Genomic DNA, 15,190 nt, shown 5'->3' with positions numbered 1-15,190 from the left:
ACTACCTTAAAAGACGGAGGATGCAAAAATCTATCCTGGAAAAATGGGACTTTGTGGAAATAATGGATTACAAGAGGGAAATCCTTCTGTTTATAGGAACAGTCCAGCTAATAAACAGAGGAAATGATGGAATTAGAATGTCACCATTTTGAAATGCCAGTGAATTAATAGTTTAAACATGTCCATCAATAGCTGCAAATGGCACCAGAAAAGAAAGAACCAGACGTAAAGCACTTACCGCTGCAAGATCCCACACCTCAAAAATTGTCTACCCTGAACTTGAACACTAGCGCAGGGGTCAGCAAATATTTTTCTGTAAAGGACCATGCAGTAAATGTTTTAAGTTTTGCAGGTCATAAGGTATTTGTTGTAACCATTCAACACTGCCATTGTGGCAGAGAAGCACCCTCGACATTATGCAAATGAATGTGTGGCTGAGTGCTAATAAAGCACTTACAGGAACAAGTCTTGGCCTATTGGTCTATTCGCTGACCTGTGATCTATCTAGTTAATTCTAGTCTAAATCTAACTGACAATTTAGAGGAAATATGGAGGAATATGTGACATGTCATCACAAGGATGCAATCAACAGCATCCAGACAGTGGAAAATGCTACGAGACAAGCAACTTAGCTTTTGCTTTCCTTAAACAAAAACAAACAGCAAGGAAAAAAGAGGAAGTAATAGAGGGGGGACCTATAGTATATAAGAAACTTTAAAAACTTATAAATCAGTCAAAAGGAATGTGTTTGAATTCTGATTAAGCACAATGTAAACAAAAAAACAATGATAATAGGGGAAAAGTGAACACTGACTCGATATTTTATAATATTAATATTAAGAAATACTTTACTTTGATATGAAAATGATACTAGATTATAGTTTTAATAAGGAGTCCTATAATTTAGAATTACCTACTAAAATATTCAGAGATGAAATGTGATGCCTGACATTTGCTTCAGATAATCTGGGGGAGGAGGGAAACCAGGTGAAGGCATAAATGAACTATTAATTGATGAGCAGTGAAGCAGAGGCAGGACCTTGATCACTTTCTAATTTTGTATATGTCTTCCGTTTAGTAACATAAAAGTTTGTTTTTTAAAGAGAAATAAAGCCTACAATTTTGAAGCGAAAATTGGAAAAGTGTGATATGATTAAATAATTCTCAATGAATCAAATATTTATCATAAATTACTGATCCCTATGAAGATCATTTCAGAATAATAAAATGGATAATGGAAAAGAAATGAACATTGGAAATGGTTTAACTGTGCTGTACAGAAAATTAAGGAATGAAATTGATTTGCTAGGATTCATTAAGTGTTTTATTTTGTCTTTTAAATACTCAGAGACCCTGGACTGGACTGATCATAGTCCTTAGTTCATGCCACGCATCATTCCTGAGCCATGCTTGGCCCCCATCAGTTATACACTTAAATACAATAAACAGCTGTGGATCGGCCATCTAATAGTGTCTGTCGAAAAACACATCATTTACTTTTACTTGCTTTTGATCTAAGAAAAGAATGGGGGAATCATACCAACTGTTCCCTTCTGCATTTTTTCCCTATTCAATTTTGTTCCTAAAATTGGTCTGCACTGACACATCGGAATAGTTCAGTCTTTTTCATTGCAATATGAATATCTCATCATTTATTTTATCTGCTCTCATGATGATGGGTAAATAGGGTATTTGCAATTTTTTGTTATAATAAACAGTGTTGCTTTGAACTTTGTGTTTTCTCTGAAACTCAAGTACTGAAATTTATCTTGCACAGATAACCAGGAGTGGAAGTGCAGAGTCATAAAATAGATAAATATTTCACTTTACAAGGTAACTGAACTATTTTCCAAAGCCCTTGAGCTAATTTCCATGCCCACCTACAAAGTCTAAGAGGTCCCTGACCCATATCCTCACCAACACTTGGGTATTTTCAGGCTTCTTAATTTTGCCAGTCAAATGGGTTTTCTCATGTACACATATCTCCTTAATACTGGTGAGGTTGAACATCTTACAATGTTTATTAACTATGTTTCATCTTCCATGAATTGCCTTGTCATATCTTTCACCCATTATTATACTGAGTTGTTCATATTTTCTTGTTTATTGGTCTCTATTTTCAACTTTATTTCTCAGTTATATAATTTGCAAATAACTTTCCCCAGATTGTAGCCACTGAAGTTTTTTAAATCTTTTGATGACCAGGCTTTCTTATTTTGATATTGTTGAATTTACTAGTCTTACATTTTATGATGAATGCTGTTTACATTTTGTTTAAAATAGCTTTCCTTATCTTAAAAGCTAATCCTTTACATCCTTATGTTCTGAAGTTCTTCTTTTTATATTTAACTTCTTAATCTATTGTGCATATGTGTGGTATAAAGGCAGGGGCCCATCTTCAGTTTATTCATCGTTTCTAGTTTAGGCAGTTCATTCTTTCCCCAGTACTTGGAAGATATCAAAATCCTATCATGGACTGAGATTTCAAAATGAGTCAGGAGGTCATCAGAGGGGTCGCGCTTATGCACGTCTCAGCAGGATCCCAGAGACAGCCAAAGTAGATACAATCCCAGGTACTGGTGCTCCTGAGGGCTATGGAGACACACAGGTTCTATGGTCATGACAGATGGCTCTGGAGTTCACTGCCTTGCCAGGGGCCCTACTTTGGAATTTGTGCTGGAGTTGGACTCAGATATGACCTCTCTACACATGCCTCTTCTATCACTTTTACTGAACCTGTGATTGGAGCTGTGTTTGTGTATGCTCAGGAGACTTGAATCTCTGGACTGTCCATGTGCCAGCCAAGCCCTGAGCCTCAGCAGAGTTGCAACACCTACTCTCCGGTTTGTTGGACTTACCCAGGTCACCTGACAGGGAGGTAAGAATGGTCAACTACCACACCAGGGAATCCGAGAGTGTCTACACTGCAAGCAGGAGAATCACATCCATCAGCCACGTGGGATCTAAGTCCCCTCTCGATTTAGAGGTGGAGTGGAATAACCATCCCAGGTCCACAAGATGGAGGAATATAATATGGATTGGAGTGGACTTGCTGGTGTTCTACTATAGAACTGTTGTGACTCTAGTAATGGAAGAAATTGTATCATTGATCTGGAGACAGTGGCCACAGGGGTTGCTGAGGGTAGGGAGAGGGAGGAAGAGATGTGATATGGGGCATTTTCAGGACTTGGAGTTGTCCTAAGTGATACTGCAGGGACAGATGCAGAACATTGTTTATCCTTCCATAACCCACTGGATGGACTGGGGGAGAGTGTGAACTACAATGTAAACTATGGTCCATGTGGTGTGGCAGTGCTCCAGGTGTATTCACCAAATGCAGTGAATGTGCCGTACTGATGAAAGGAGATGTTGATGTGGGAGGAGTGGGGGGTGGGGTGGGGAGTTGGGTATAAGGGAATCTCTTATGTTTTTTAATGTAACATTTTATGTGATCTATTTATCTATTTTTAAAAAGACAATAAAAATATATGATTAATAATAAAAAAAGTCTCCACCAATACTGCATTTATAGGCACAAGAATGGGTTAAAGAACATAACATTCTGGGGTCCACAAATGACAAACCAAGACACAAAGCTATTCCTTAAAAATATTTAATTATAGTATTGTTTTCCCATATCTCATTTTAATTCTCTTAATTTTGCTTTATATATTGTGATTTTATTATTATGCCCATAAAATTGCTCTAGAATTCATTTGAATGAACATTTCAAAATGAACTTTATAAAGTGTCACAGTAAAGATGACTATTTCTATTAGGGAACAGGTTTCCAAATTGTTTCATACACAATTGAGTTTAGATTGATGTATGAAGAATAAAACTTAAGAAACTCTGTTTTTAAAAAAAAATCCTATCGTGTGAATCTGCTCTGGACTCTGTTCTGTTCCACAAATCCATTTGTCCATTTCTGTGCCAACCCACACCATCATCATTGCTATAACATTAGTATGTCTCTGTGTTTGAAGAGACAAGTCCCCCTCTTTATTCCTTAAAAATGTCCTCATCATTCTTGACCAAGGAATAAATTTAATAAAAAAATGTGCAAGACCTGTACACAAAAGCAATTATATTATACAAAGAACAATGAAGAAATTCTTAAAAAATGGAGACCTATCCCATGTTCATGGAAAGGAATACATAACATCATAAAGTTGTGATCTAAGTTTTAGTACAATCGTTGTAATATGGATCACCCAAAGTGGATTAATAAAATTCCAATCAAAATTGCAACAGGATTTTGTTTTTGTTTTTTGGTTATTATTTTTTATTTTTTTTGGAAACTAATAAGTTGACTCTAAATTTTACATGGAAGAACACTAGTATATTCTAGTTTACTAAGTGATTTCATTGTGAATGGTTGTTAAATTTTATCAAATGCTTATTTCTGCAAATTACTTCATATTGTGTCTTTTCTATTGACTTCTGTTCTTATTTTATTTTTTTTAGAATCCCAGCCTTTCTTTTACTATCATTTTTTTACTATTTTTTAGCCTTTTTATTATCTTTTACTACCATTTTTATTCTTTTACTATCATTTTTAGCCTTTTATATTTAGCAACATAATTCATAAAAATTATACATTTCTGTAAGGCATTATTATTGCCATATGTCACACATTTTGACATGTAATTTGTTTGTTATCTTTCAGATCTAATAATTTTTTTAGTTGCTGGTATCATCTTTTTTGACTTGTCATACAAAGTGTTTAAAAAGTTTCTAAACACATGGTGATGTTTCAATTTTATCTTCTTAGCACTGCCTTCCAGTTTAATTTTATGGTGGTGAGAGGCCATGGTCTATATGACTCCCATTCTCTGAAATTTGTTGAGAATTCTTTTTCAGTCCAGTGCATGATATATTAATAAAATATTCCAAGCGTTCTTGAGAAGAATATATATTCTCTAATTATTGGATGTAGAATTGTCATAAATCCCTTGTGTCAAGCCTGTTAGTTTTGTTATTCAAATCTTCTTTCTCTTTGCTGATTTTTCATCTAACCTCTCCATAATTGAAAGGTGTTTGGCACCTCCCACTGTGATGATATATTTGTGTAAATCTCCCTATATTTCTAGATAACAACAAGCTCAAAATTCTAAATTCTAGCCTCAAAGCAAAGGCTAATATAAACTCTAAGAACTTTACATGACTGTACTAAAATAACTACTAATCTCTTATAGCTGCAGGGCTAACAAAACTGACATCCAAATTCAGATTTTGAGCCAAGGATTGCCAAGTTATGACATCACTTGGATTCCCAGCTTGGCCAGGAGTCATTAGGACAAACTCGAGAGAGAGGGATTCTGTATACTGGAATTAGGAAACATGAGAAAGGATTCAGAAGACTCAAGAGCTCCCCAAATTCCTCATCCCCACTAAGATGACCTTGGGCATCCTAACTAACCCAACGGGATATTGCCATTGCCTATGCTGACTATTTACATCCCTTAACTGGGAGCTTCTGGAAGGCGGGATTATACCCAGTGTGATTTCACTCAACAAAGTGACTACAGCTGGTCCTTGTCCAATGAGTGGAGACAACCCTTGCTGTAGGCTGAAGCTCTAAGGTAGAGCAGGAGAGCTGCCACTCTCTATCTGTCCTCCCTTGAATCCTCAAAATGCAATTCTTTTTGAGGTTGAAATGTACTTGCCTAAAACACAGCAAACCCCAGCCTGTGCTGCAGTGGATTGATACCGTGTGAGTAAATTCTGTCCATGAGATTTAAGCAGAAGTGCTGTACAGACATTCGAGGAAGGCCTGTTATCTGAGAGGAGGACGTGTTCTTGCCCTTTATCTCCTCTTCCTTCACAGGCATGACAGCTGGAGCACCGACTGCATCTTAGATGCTGTCCTTGAGGAGGGAAGTTACATGTTAACATGGCAGAGGCAGAAAGAGGGATGAATCGTGACTTCCTGGTGATCACGGGGCTTGTACATGGCTGACCCAGTGTCATCTGCTCCCAGGATTCATACATGTGAAAGAAGAAGTAAACATCCACTTGGCTAAGCCACTGTGATTACAGTTTTTGGTTACGTGCAGCTGAACCTGATGATGACTTGCATAGCAATCAAGGCAGACCTCTGGAAAGACACATGATTAAAGAATAGGGATAACAGGGCTGAGGAGGAATAAAAGGCATGGCGAATTTCGTGAGGACTATTTATTTCTTCTACAACACATTGTATGAAATAAGACCTAAGACATTTGGGGAAAACATTTTTCATCCACTTTATTTTTGTTTCTGGAGACGGACTACATGGAATAAATCTATGGGGACTTATTAAAATAAGATATCTCAAGCAATCAGTGAGAGCTAAAGATGATTTCATAGCAGTATAACTAAGAATACTGAGGATGATAACGGTAATAACAACAAACACGCACGATTCTAGGATTCCATGGAGGGTTTTGTTTTTGAAGCATTATGTGATTAGAAAGAAATACAATTAAATGATTTCTCTTCTATGAAGAATCTCCCCAGATATGAATTTAAAAGGTGCTTGTTATCCAGCACATTCCCTACTTTTGACGGAAACATGAAAGGGAAAAATGACTTGGTCTTGTTCTGAAATGTTGTAGCCCCGCAAATACCAGCGAGTTTTACCTTCGGCCTTCCACGGCCCTACGGCACACAGGGCGTTTCTACTCACCGTGGCGTTTTCAGACTGAAACCACTCAGGAATCGCAATATAGTGATTGGGAACTTTCCTCGGGCTGCCCGGTCGGTCCTCTGCTTCCCAGAGGGGCGTGTTTAAGTCGGGAAAGTTGTTGTTGATGTCAATCCCGTCGTGCGTCCAGCGCCCCAGGGACCAGCCTCCCAGCTCTGAGCCCTGAGAGACAATTCAGAAGGTGAAGAACCCACCGCCTGCAGGACTACCCCTTCTCTCTAAACACGAGACACCTCCATCTCCATGTCCAGTTTGGGCTGGGTCTCTAAGCCTCTGGATGCCCCTTGGCCTGGAGATGGCTTCCAAAGGAAACCATCAAAAGCTGTATTTGTTGGGTGATGGCTAATACAGCCAAATCACCCCACAGGGGGAGGCAGAGAATCACTCCTGCAGTGCTCAGAAAATATTCTGTCCTTGCTCCACTCCTCCCTCCTCCCCTGCACCTCCTCGCAGTAATGCACCTAACGCCCCGTCATTGCAAAGCCCACAGCCCTCCAGCAGCCCTGCCCAAACCCGGGCCTCACTCTTTAGCATCACAAATCCCTAACCAGCTGCAGTTGATCTTCATCATCCACAGATCCCATTATTTGCAAATTCGACTACTCAACAAACATATATTTGTAATCCCCAAATCAATATTTGTGGTAGTTTGGCAGCGGTTCAGGGACCTACATAAGTTGTGAAAAATTTGAGTTGCCTCAAGCGCATATTCCGTGCTGAGGTCAAAAAGATGACACCCTGCCTGCTTGCTTCAGCTCGTACACGGTAAACACACATCCTCTTTGTGGTGTATTTAGTGCCACGTTTTTTGCATTTTTTTCACTCTGTGTATGTGGTTTTGCTGTTTAACATGACCTTGCCCAAGCAGAGTGCTCACGTGCTGTCTAACGCTTCTCAGCACAGGTAGGCTGTGACGTGCTGTACGGAGAAAACCCGTTAGAAAAGCTCCACTCGGGCACAAGTTGCAGTGCTGCTGACCATGAGCTCGTTAACGCATCAACAGCACATATTAAATAAGGCTAAACAGAAACACCATAAGAGAAGATGACACAATGTGAGTTGGTGAAATTATCGTGACCAGAGGCTGGCAGGAACGGAAGCCTGCATTTCCCAAGGAAGCAGTGCTTCGGTATCTGCTCAGTCAGTGTTGTTTGCGGTGACTTTTAGAACACAACTGCCTTGAATAATGAGAAGTCACTGTACTGACACCAATAAAAAGCCAAGCACGACTCTGTATTGTACAGCTTACACTTGACAGGTACCTTTGTTTTCAATATTTTCCATTTAATTCCCACACATTGCAATACATTATTATTAAAATACAACATAATCCTACCCACATATTTTACATAGTGGAGACAGATGGGAACATGGGCTATAAATATCAAAATAATAAAAACTGCCCTCATGAGAGAGTTGAGAGGTGGAAATCAAGGTTAGCCCAGGCCTGTCCCATAGTACGTACTCAGTAAATGCTGGTGTTATGTTATTATACTCTACAGATATATTGACCTGTTCCTGTTGGTCACCATAACTCTCAGCTTCTCCTTGTACCCCAGGAGACCCCTAACAAGAAGGCACTTGACTATGCACTCCCTAGCTGGGGCTTAGCTGCAGGTGGCCTGAAGACTGTTACCCCTTGGAAGGCGGTCTCGTAGCCGTCGGGGTTGAGGGAGGGGAGGATGTGGATACGCGTCTCCTCCACCAGGCGGACGATGCGGGCGCTGCCCGCCAGGTACTCCTGGCACAGGAACTGCATCAGCAGAAGCATCAGCTCTCGGCCCAGCACCTCGTTGCCGTGCGCGCCTGCGATGTAGTGGAACTCAGGCTCACCTTCGGTCAGAGGGGGAAAAACGCAGGTTCACACGGGAGGCTCACAGCAAAACAGCGTCCATCGCATCGTGTTGGGGAGAAAAATATCGGAATGAAAGACTTACAGCTCGAGCCCTGTTTGTTCCTTCAAACAAACCTCCAAAATTATATCAGTGCCATTTTTAAAATTCCCAAATAGGTAGGTACAAAAATGTGTAGAAAAATGTTAGATGACATCAGTCACAGGATCATAAAGTTTATTCATATTTAGCAAAAATAAATAAAATAACAGTGCTTACATTTTAAAATTTGCAAGTTAAACCACAAACAATTATTTTTCTTTTTTGGGGAGGTGGATTATTTCTCTTAAAAGTATTTCCTATTAAAATTTCAAGAGCATAAAGATGAATAAATATAAACAGAAAATAGTCCATTAGGGCAAGTCACCAATGACATAATTTTAGGAAAGGGACTGTTTGAATATTTTCTCTTTCAAAGCTCAGCTTCTTAAACGTTCAGTTTATCAGTGCTGGGTGTAAGCTAATACAGCTTCTTCTTTGCTCACTGATAAAGTTGCTGCTTTTAAAGAAATGTGATTTTACCAACAGATAAAGCCCTTACCCTTTAAAAGGGTAACTCCCAGGAGGAACTCCCAAGCTATCGATGAATGTTAAAGTTGATTCACACCAATCTTTGCACTCCAATCAGTGGATTTCAAAAGGACTGACCCAAAAGAAGATTCAAGAAGTCCGCCTGGCCTGCAGGAACACAGCTTTGGGAGTGATGGAATGGGAAATGGCTGAAAACAGGAAATGCTTGAAAATAAAATTGAGAGGAAAAGGATTTTGAGAGGACCCCATTTATATCGAGCTAGTAAATGACCAGGGAGTCCAGAATTTTCTGGTGGAAGGGGTCACTGTCCCAACAGTCCCTGGCCACCTTCTTTTTTTGTGCAATTATGACTGGTCTCAGAGATGGAGGACATGGAATTAAATAAGGGTCATTTGGAGGAAAGGAAGGTATTTCTAAGATTAAATAATTCTACAGCCCATACCACAAGATGAGAGCTACCCAAAACCAAAGTCCGCTCGGACAGCTCCTGTCCTATTCCATGACTCTTCTCATAGGGTGGACCATCCCCTGGCCCTTTAAGAAGGCCCCATATAGAGGGAGGGGCCGCTGCATCCCAGGGGCACCCCTTACCGACTTCGTGCTCCCCGGGGTTGTCGGAGATCTCCACTGCGTACAGCTTCAGGCCCTGGTGGCTTTTGCCAATGTTGTAAATCCTGGTGATGTTGGGGCACATTTCATTCACGGCCTTCATCAACTGGAAACAAAATGCATTAAGGGCCCTAAGCAAGGATGGCTCTGGGGAAGACGACCCCCTCCTGCTCCCCTCCCATGCCCCCCGTGCACCCCCTCCTCCCCACACAGCAGCCCCTGCTGCCTCTGCCTGGAAGCTCTCCTTGCTCCCTTTCTCCTGGATATTGTCAGCCCCTCTGAGAAGAAACCCCTGACCACCGTCACCCCCCAGCCCCAGCTGGCACTGGACTCCCACACCCCCGGGCTGTGACTATTGCCTTTGAGCTGTCGTGGTCTGTTTCCTTATTGTCCCCTCACTAGCCTTTATCGTCATATCCCTGCCTAAGTCAATATTGATCACTGAACATTAATTTTTTTAATGCTTTAATGAGCATCTACTATGTCAGGCTGAAAAAGCAGACCGTCCCTGCCCTTCTGGAGTGCCATCACACAGAGGTATGAGTCATTTGACAGGACTACGGAGGGAAGGCGGAGGTTGACCTCAACAGCGGGAGTAATGGGCTGGAGGAAGTGCAGGCTTCGAGAAGGAGGTGGCATCAAGGGGATTCAGGGAGAAATACGTGCTGTTCTCTGCGGTGCACTCTCAAACTAGTCTGGCGGCTTCAGCCTCTGAGAACGCGAGGGGCTGCTCGAGGGCACGTGTGCTCCGCCCTGGCTCGCAGGGCGCGGGCAGCAGACCCAGCCTCTCCCGGAGCTCGCGGGCCTCATCACCCCTGGACGCGCGTGCGGCTGCGAGGAAGCTGCCGAGCAGCCTTGCTGGCTGGGTTCAATTTGTTTAACCCTCCCCAGGCGAAACAAGATCCGATTCCAGGGGCAGCTGCTGGTTCAGCGGGTACAGAAGCCCGCTCCTCTCCAGCCACCCCCCGGGCACGGGGAGGACAGAGGCGTCCCCTGGCTCGTGGTGGTGGAAGGCGCAGCCCCATGGGTCGAGCTCCGAGTGTGCGCAGAGGGCGGCTCAGGCGCGGAGCAGCCCCTGAAGGCATCCCAACCGGGGCACCGGGCGCCGGGGGCCCCTAGGAAGGGCCTCAGCCTCCCAAAAGATGAGCCGGGCGGGCCCGTGGAGGAGAGAGGCAGGGCCAGGTGCACGAGGGGCAGCGCTCCTGCGCAGCCTGGGACCGCTTCTCAGGAGGTGCTGACCAACCCGAACATGCACAAAATGTCCTTGGCACTTGTAGATACGCGACGCTCTTGCACATTTTACTGTGGGTTAAAATCCATTACAACTGGAAGACAGGTGGCGGGGAGAAGGAGGGGTTCAGGGGAGCTCCGCTTCCGTGCGCCTCCCTCGCCTCTCCTAACGTTAACCGGCGCGTCGCCTGGGGAGGGGCCTGAGGCGCACAAAGGGGCGTCTCTAAAGCGCTGGGGAGATTTCCTGTTGCCAGGGCTTTGCCCTGAGGACACACCTGGGAAGTGTTCCAGCTGTGGCCACCGGCCAGAGCTCAGGTCCCCCTGTCCCACTGCCCTGGGGCGGGGCGTGCCTCCCTTGACGGGCCTCACTTTGAGCTACAGTATTTAGGGGAGGAAGTCTGACTCTAAAGATGCCTGTCCCCAAGAGGGCAACACCAGAAACGCCCCATCAGTGGAGGAACCACACGGGTGAGACACGGCGCTTCTGCACCAGGAGGGAAACCTATCGCGGGCAGAAGAGGAGTCACAGGTAAGCAGCGCCATGTGGTGAGAAGGGCCCCGCGGGTGTGAGTGCCCGCATTCTACAGATGCCGAGGGACACCGAATGAACAGAGCTGGGTCGCCAGCGGAGCCAAGTGGGGCCAGGACTTTGGACTCTCAGAACTCTTCCTCCACTTACACCCTTGAGGAAGGTGCAATTACGAGTTCAGAAGCAGTACATCTCGGCGGCCGGGCTCGGGCTGCTGCACACGGGCACCCTCCTGAGAGACGGTTCCAGCATGCTATGCCCTTCCGGCCTCGAGCACTGCGTCCTGCCGCCCGCACAGTCCTCCTCAAGCTCTGAGCACATCCTGAGCAGAGGGGCTTCTCTTCTCTTGCTTCCAGGGCAAGTGAAAGTTCGAGAGGCAAGCGAGCAATGGAAAGCATTCCGCATGCCCCGCTGTGGTCTAGTGAATCTCTCTCCCTCCCCCCTTTTCAATTAGCTGCAGAAGAAGCTGTCACCTGGGCTACAGATCATGATCCTTGACACTGGAAGAAGACATATCATTTTGTGCTGGGATGCACGACTCAGCCATGCATACAGCCTCTAGGTGTGGGATGACTCTCAGGCCATGAGTCATCAGAATCAACTCTTTATGCCTTAGTACAAAGTATCTTCAGTATCTGCTAGTATCTCCTATCAGCCACACATTCCCTCCAATGGTGCAGTGCTGGGTAAAGGAGCCACGTGCCACTATATCACGGCACTGCACATAAGAATAACACCAAGGGCATTTGAAGACTCTTCTACTTTATGAGGTTCTTCACAGCTCTCTCTGCACAGCAGGTCCCCTGAAAGGCCAGACAGCATCTCTTCACTGGCCACCAGTACCTCCAAAGCCTGGGGGAGGATGTGGCGGGGGGGGACAGTCCTGCTCTTCCCAGCGAGGCAACCATGAATGTCACCAGGAACGAGGTTCTCCATTTAAACACAGCTCTTTCTTGTAAGAGAATACAATTACTGATTCCTGGAAAGAGTCAAAGATTTTTTATTTTTTGAGTTTGGGCCTTTATGGTAAATATTTGAGTCTTGATGGTTAAAGAGGGAGTAAGGCATAGAATTTTTGTAATGGCCTTAGATAAGCACACATTCTACTTAGGGATAATATCACCCCCAAGAGAGGGGGACTGATTCTTTGGAGGCTAAAAATCTTAGATATTACAATGCTTTGTGTCCTCCAAAGCTCAATCCTACCCGATAAAATGTTATTCTTTAGCATTCAATATAATGGAGGGGGAAATTAAGAAAAAAAAAGTCTTAAAATTTCCTTAGGGTAGCCATAATAAGAAACACATTGAGAAATATTTCCTTGGAGAGGGTCTAGGCTTGCAAGATGCTTAACCTCTTCAAGATTGTTTCCTTGTCTCTGCAATGGGAATGACTGCCAAGTGGATATCTACTGTGTCCACCCTCCTTGACTGAAGGGGATAGAATAAAAAAGCCTCCTTTTCTAGGAACTCAATTTCTAGCAGTATATCAGAAGAAAATTATTCCTATAGAATGATACAGTTATCTGCATGATGACACTTGTTGTGGGTGTTTTCTACTTTCTCAGGATTAAATAAAAGTTGGGAAATGTCTAAATACTCCTGAGCAGGAAAACGGCTGAGAAAACAATGATGCATCCACTCACCAGAACACTCTGTGACATTATAATTACAATTATGAAGACAGCATGGGAAATGGCTAATGGTTGAATAATAATGGAGAGAAGTAGGGCGATGTTGCAATTAAGCAACGATCAACACCGTGTGAGTCCTGTGACCTGGACAGGAAGGGGGAAATGAAAACCATCCCTTAGGGTTGTGGGCTTGTGAGTACTGTGCCTTCAGAATTTTGGTTTTTATTAGAATATTGTTTGTCCAATGAATTAAAATGTTACAGAAAGAAAGAAGAAAACGTTCTCTTCCATCACCTCCCCTCAAGTTGCCTGAGAAGCAGACACTGCAGCTGGTCGAATGGGACAGGAATTCCAGTGGGGTGGGGGGGATCAGAGGGAGAGGAATCCTGTGGGTGAGGAGGTGGGCTGGCCGGGACCTGCCGGCCAGCTCTCCAGCTCTGGCTTCCTGCCCCTTGAACTCCCCAAGACCAGGCTAAGCAGGGAGCAGGTGGGTAGGCTCTGGCCATCCCTGGCTGTCCTGGAAATCAATACCATCAGCTGGCTGCCTTCCAAGCCAGGTTTCACTACTCACCTTCTCTCTACCTGTTCCACCCTACTTACCAGCCAACCTGCCGGTATTGACTGAGCAGTTCCACCTGACAACACCATGTTGCAAACAAATCACTCATCTCTTCCTCAAACCCTCTTCTTGCCTGAGCCCTGTGGGTGGCCGCCGGCCCCCTCTGCAACACACCACGTCCTTCTTCCCCTCAACTCATCCAACAGGTGACCGAGCGTTAAGCAGTGCCTCTTCCCTCACCCTCCTTCTGGTCCTGCTGTCCTCTCACAGGACGTGGGCAAGGCAACTCCAGACGGAATCCCCCGAAGCACAGCTCTGCTCACACAGACCCCCGCCGACCCCCGGACTCAGAGCGAGAGCCTTTCCCCAGCGTCTAGGGGCTCTCCCAGCAGATGGCTGGCTGTTCTAGAAACCCACCTGCACACTTCTTCTTCCACACCTTTGCTCTGCTGTTCTCTGCTTGGGGCACCTTTGCTTCCATCTCTGCCTGCCAAAGCCTGTCACATGCCCAGGCCAGAGCTGACCCTGTCTGCAACCAAAGCCCTTCCCAGCCACGGCCAACCAGACTAGCCACTTCTCCCTCCAATCCCTCCGGTGATACTAACCTCAAATATGTATTTTAATCAAGTGCCCTTTATGGGTTTCTGCCCTCATTGTACCAGACACGGGAGACAGACAACGGACGTGTAAGCAAATGCCGAAGCAGTTACGGTGACAAATGTTATGAAGGCCTCCGCAGTTCTCACAACACAGCTATTCGCCTCTGTCTTATTATTCAGGTGTTTCTTGCCTTTCTTTCTGCCCCCATCATCCTGGACTTAGAATGGTGCCCTATCAGTCAGTGCCCTAAAAACATGTGCTGCACAGAAGAGCCACACGTGTTCCCATCGTTTCCATCATGCAGTGCAATAAGATTTTCTACTTTCTCTTCTCACTTACTGCACCTACTGCAGTTTCTCATATTTTATATGTTGCAAATGTCTCTTTCAACAGTACAATAAACTGACGACTTTTCCTTGTGGTAGAAAGATCCCTATGCAGTCTAGACTCCATTCAGGGAAACGACTAAAAATGCTGCCTTCATTCCCACTTCCAAGGGCCAAATGGCAAATCACATCCATTTTTAATACTCTGCAAAGTTGACAGAAGCTTCATTGGAGTACTGCTGGGTGGAGCTGCCTCCAAGGAGTCACCCAACGTCACCCAAGTGTGCTACACAGATGGTCCCTAGTGGTCACACCCACCAGGTCTTGGCAAAGCACACTCCACCTGCTTTCCTTGAGTCTGAAGAACCCCGTGCTCTATGCGGGCCGACCACCTATGGGTACCTGCCACCTGGACTCTGCAGTTAGCTCATTTTAAATACTTTTAGATTTACTACTTTTGATGGTAGTTGCCCCAACCAAGTTAACACTTGTCTACTTCCTGGGGCCAAAAAAATGTCCTGAGCTCTCCAATGAGCAAATTTAAATTAATACCAAACTCCTCCCTAAAACCTAGTGGCGAGCAGAGTTATAT

General features: G+C 44.3%; 1 protein-coding gene across 2 annotated transcripts in view; it reads right to left on the bottom strand.

Annotated features, from left to right (window-relative positions):
* CPXM2 (carboxypeptidase X, M14 family member 2) overlaps positions 1-15,190 on the bottom strand; it is a 128,372-nt gene that overhangs the window by 15,508 nt on the left and 97,674 nt on the right. For both annotated transcript variants that reach the window (XM_004446677.4, XM_058298174.2), the window contains 3 exons: positions 9,704-9,827; positions 8,325-8,521; positions 6,671-6,850 (listed from right to left, as the gene is read on the bottom strand). In XM_004446677.4, the coding sequence (XP_004446734.2) occupies positions 6,671-6,850; positions 8,325-8,521; positions 9,704-9,827 (501 nt within the window). The remainder of the gene's footprint in view (positions 1-6,670; positions 6,851-8,324; positions 8,522-9,703; positions 9,828-15,190) is intronic.

The sequence above is a fragment of the Dasypus novemcinctus genome, chromosome 6 (genome assembly GCF_030445035.2).
Source record: "Dasypus novemcinctus isolate mDasNov1 chromosome 6, mDasNov1.1.hap2, whole genome shotgun sequence".
In the NCBI taxonomy this organism is placed as follows: Eukaryota; Metazoa; Chordata; class Mammalia; order Cingulata; family Dasypodidae; genus Dasypus; species Dasypus novemcinctus.
Note: the sequence above shows the minus strand (reverse complement) of the source record. Positions and strands in the feature narration are given on the sequence as shown.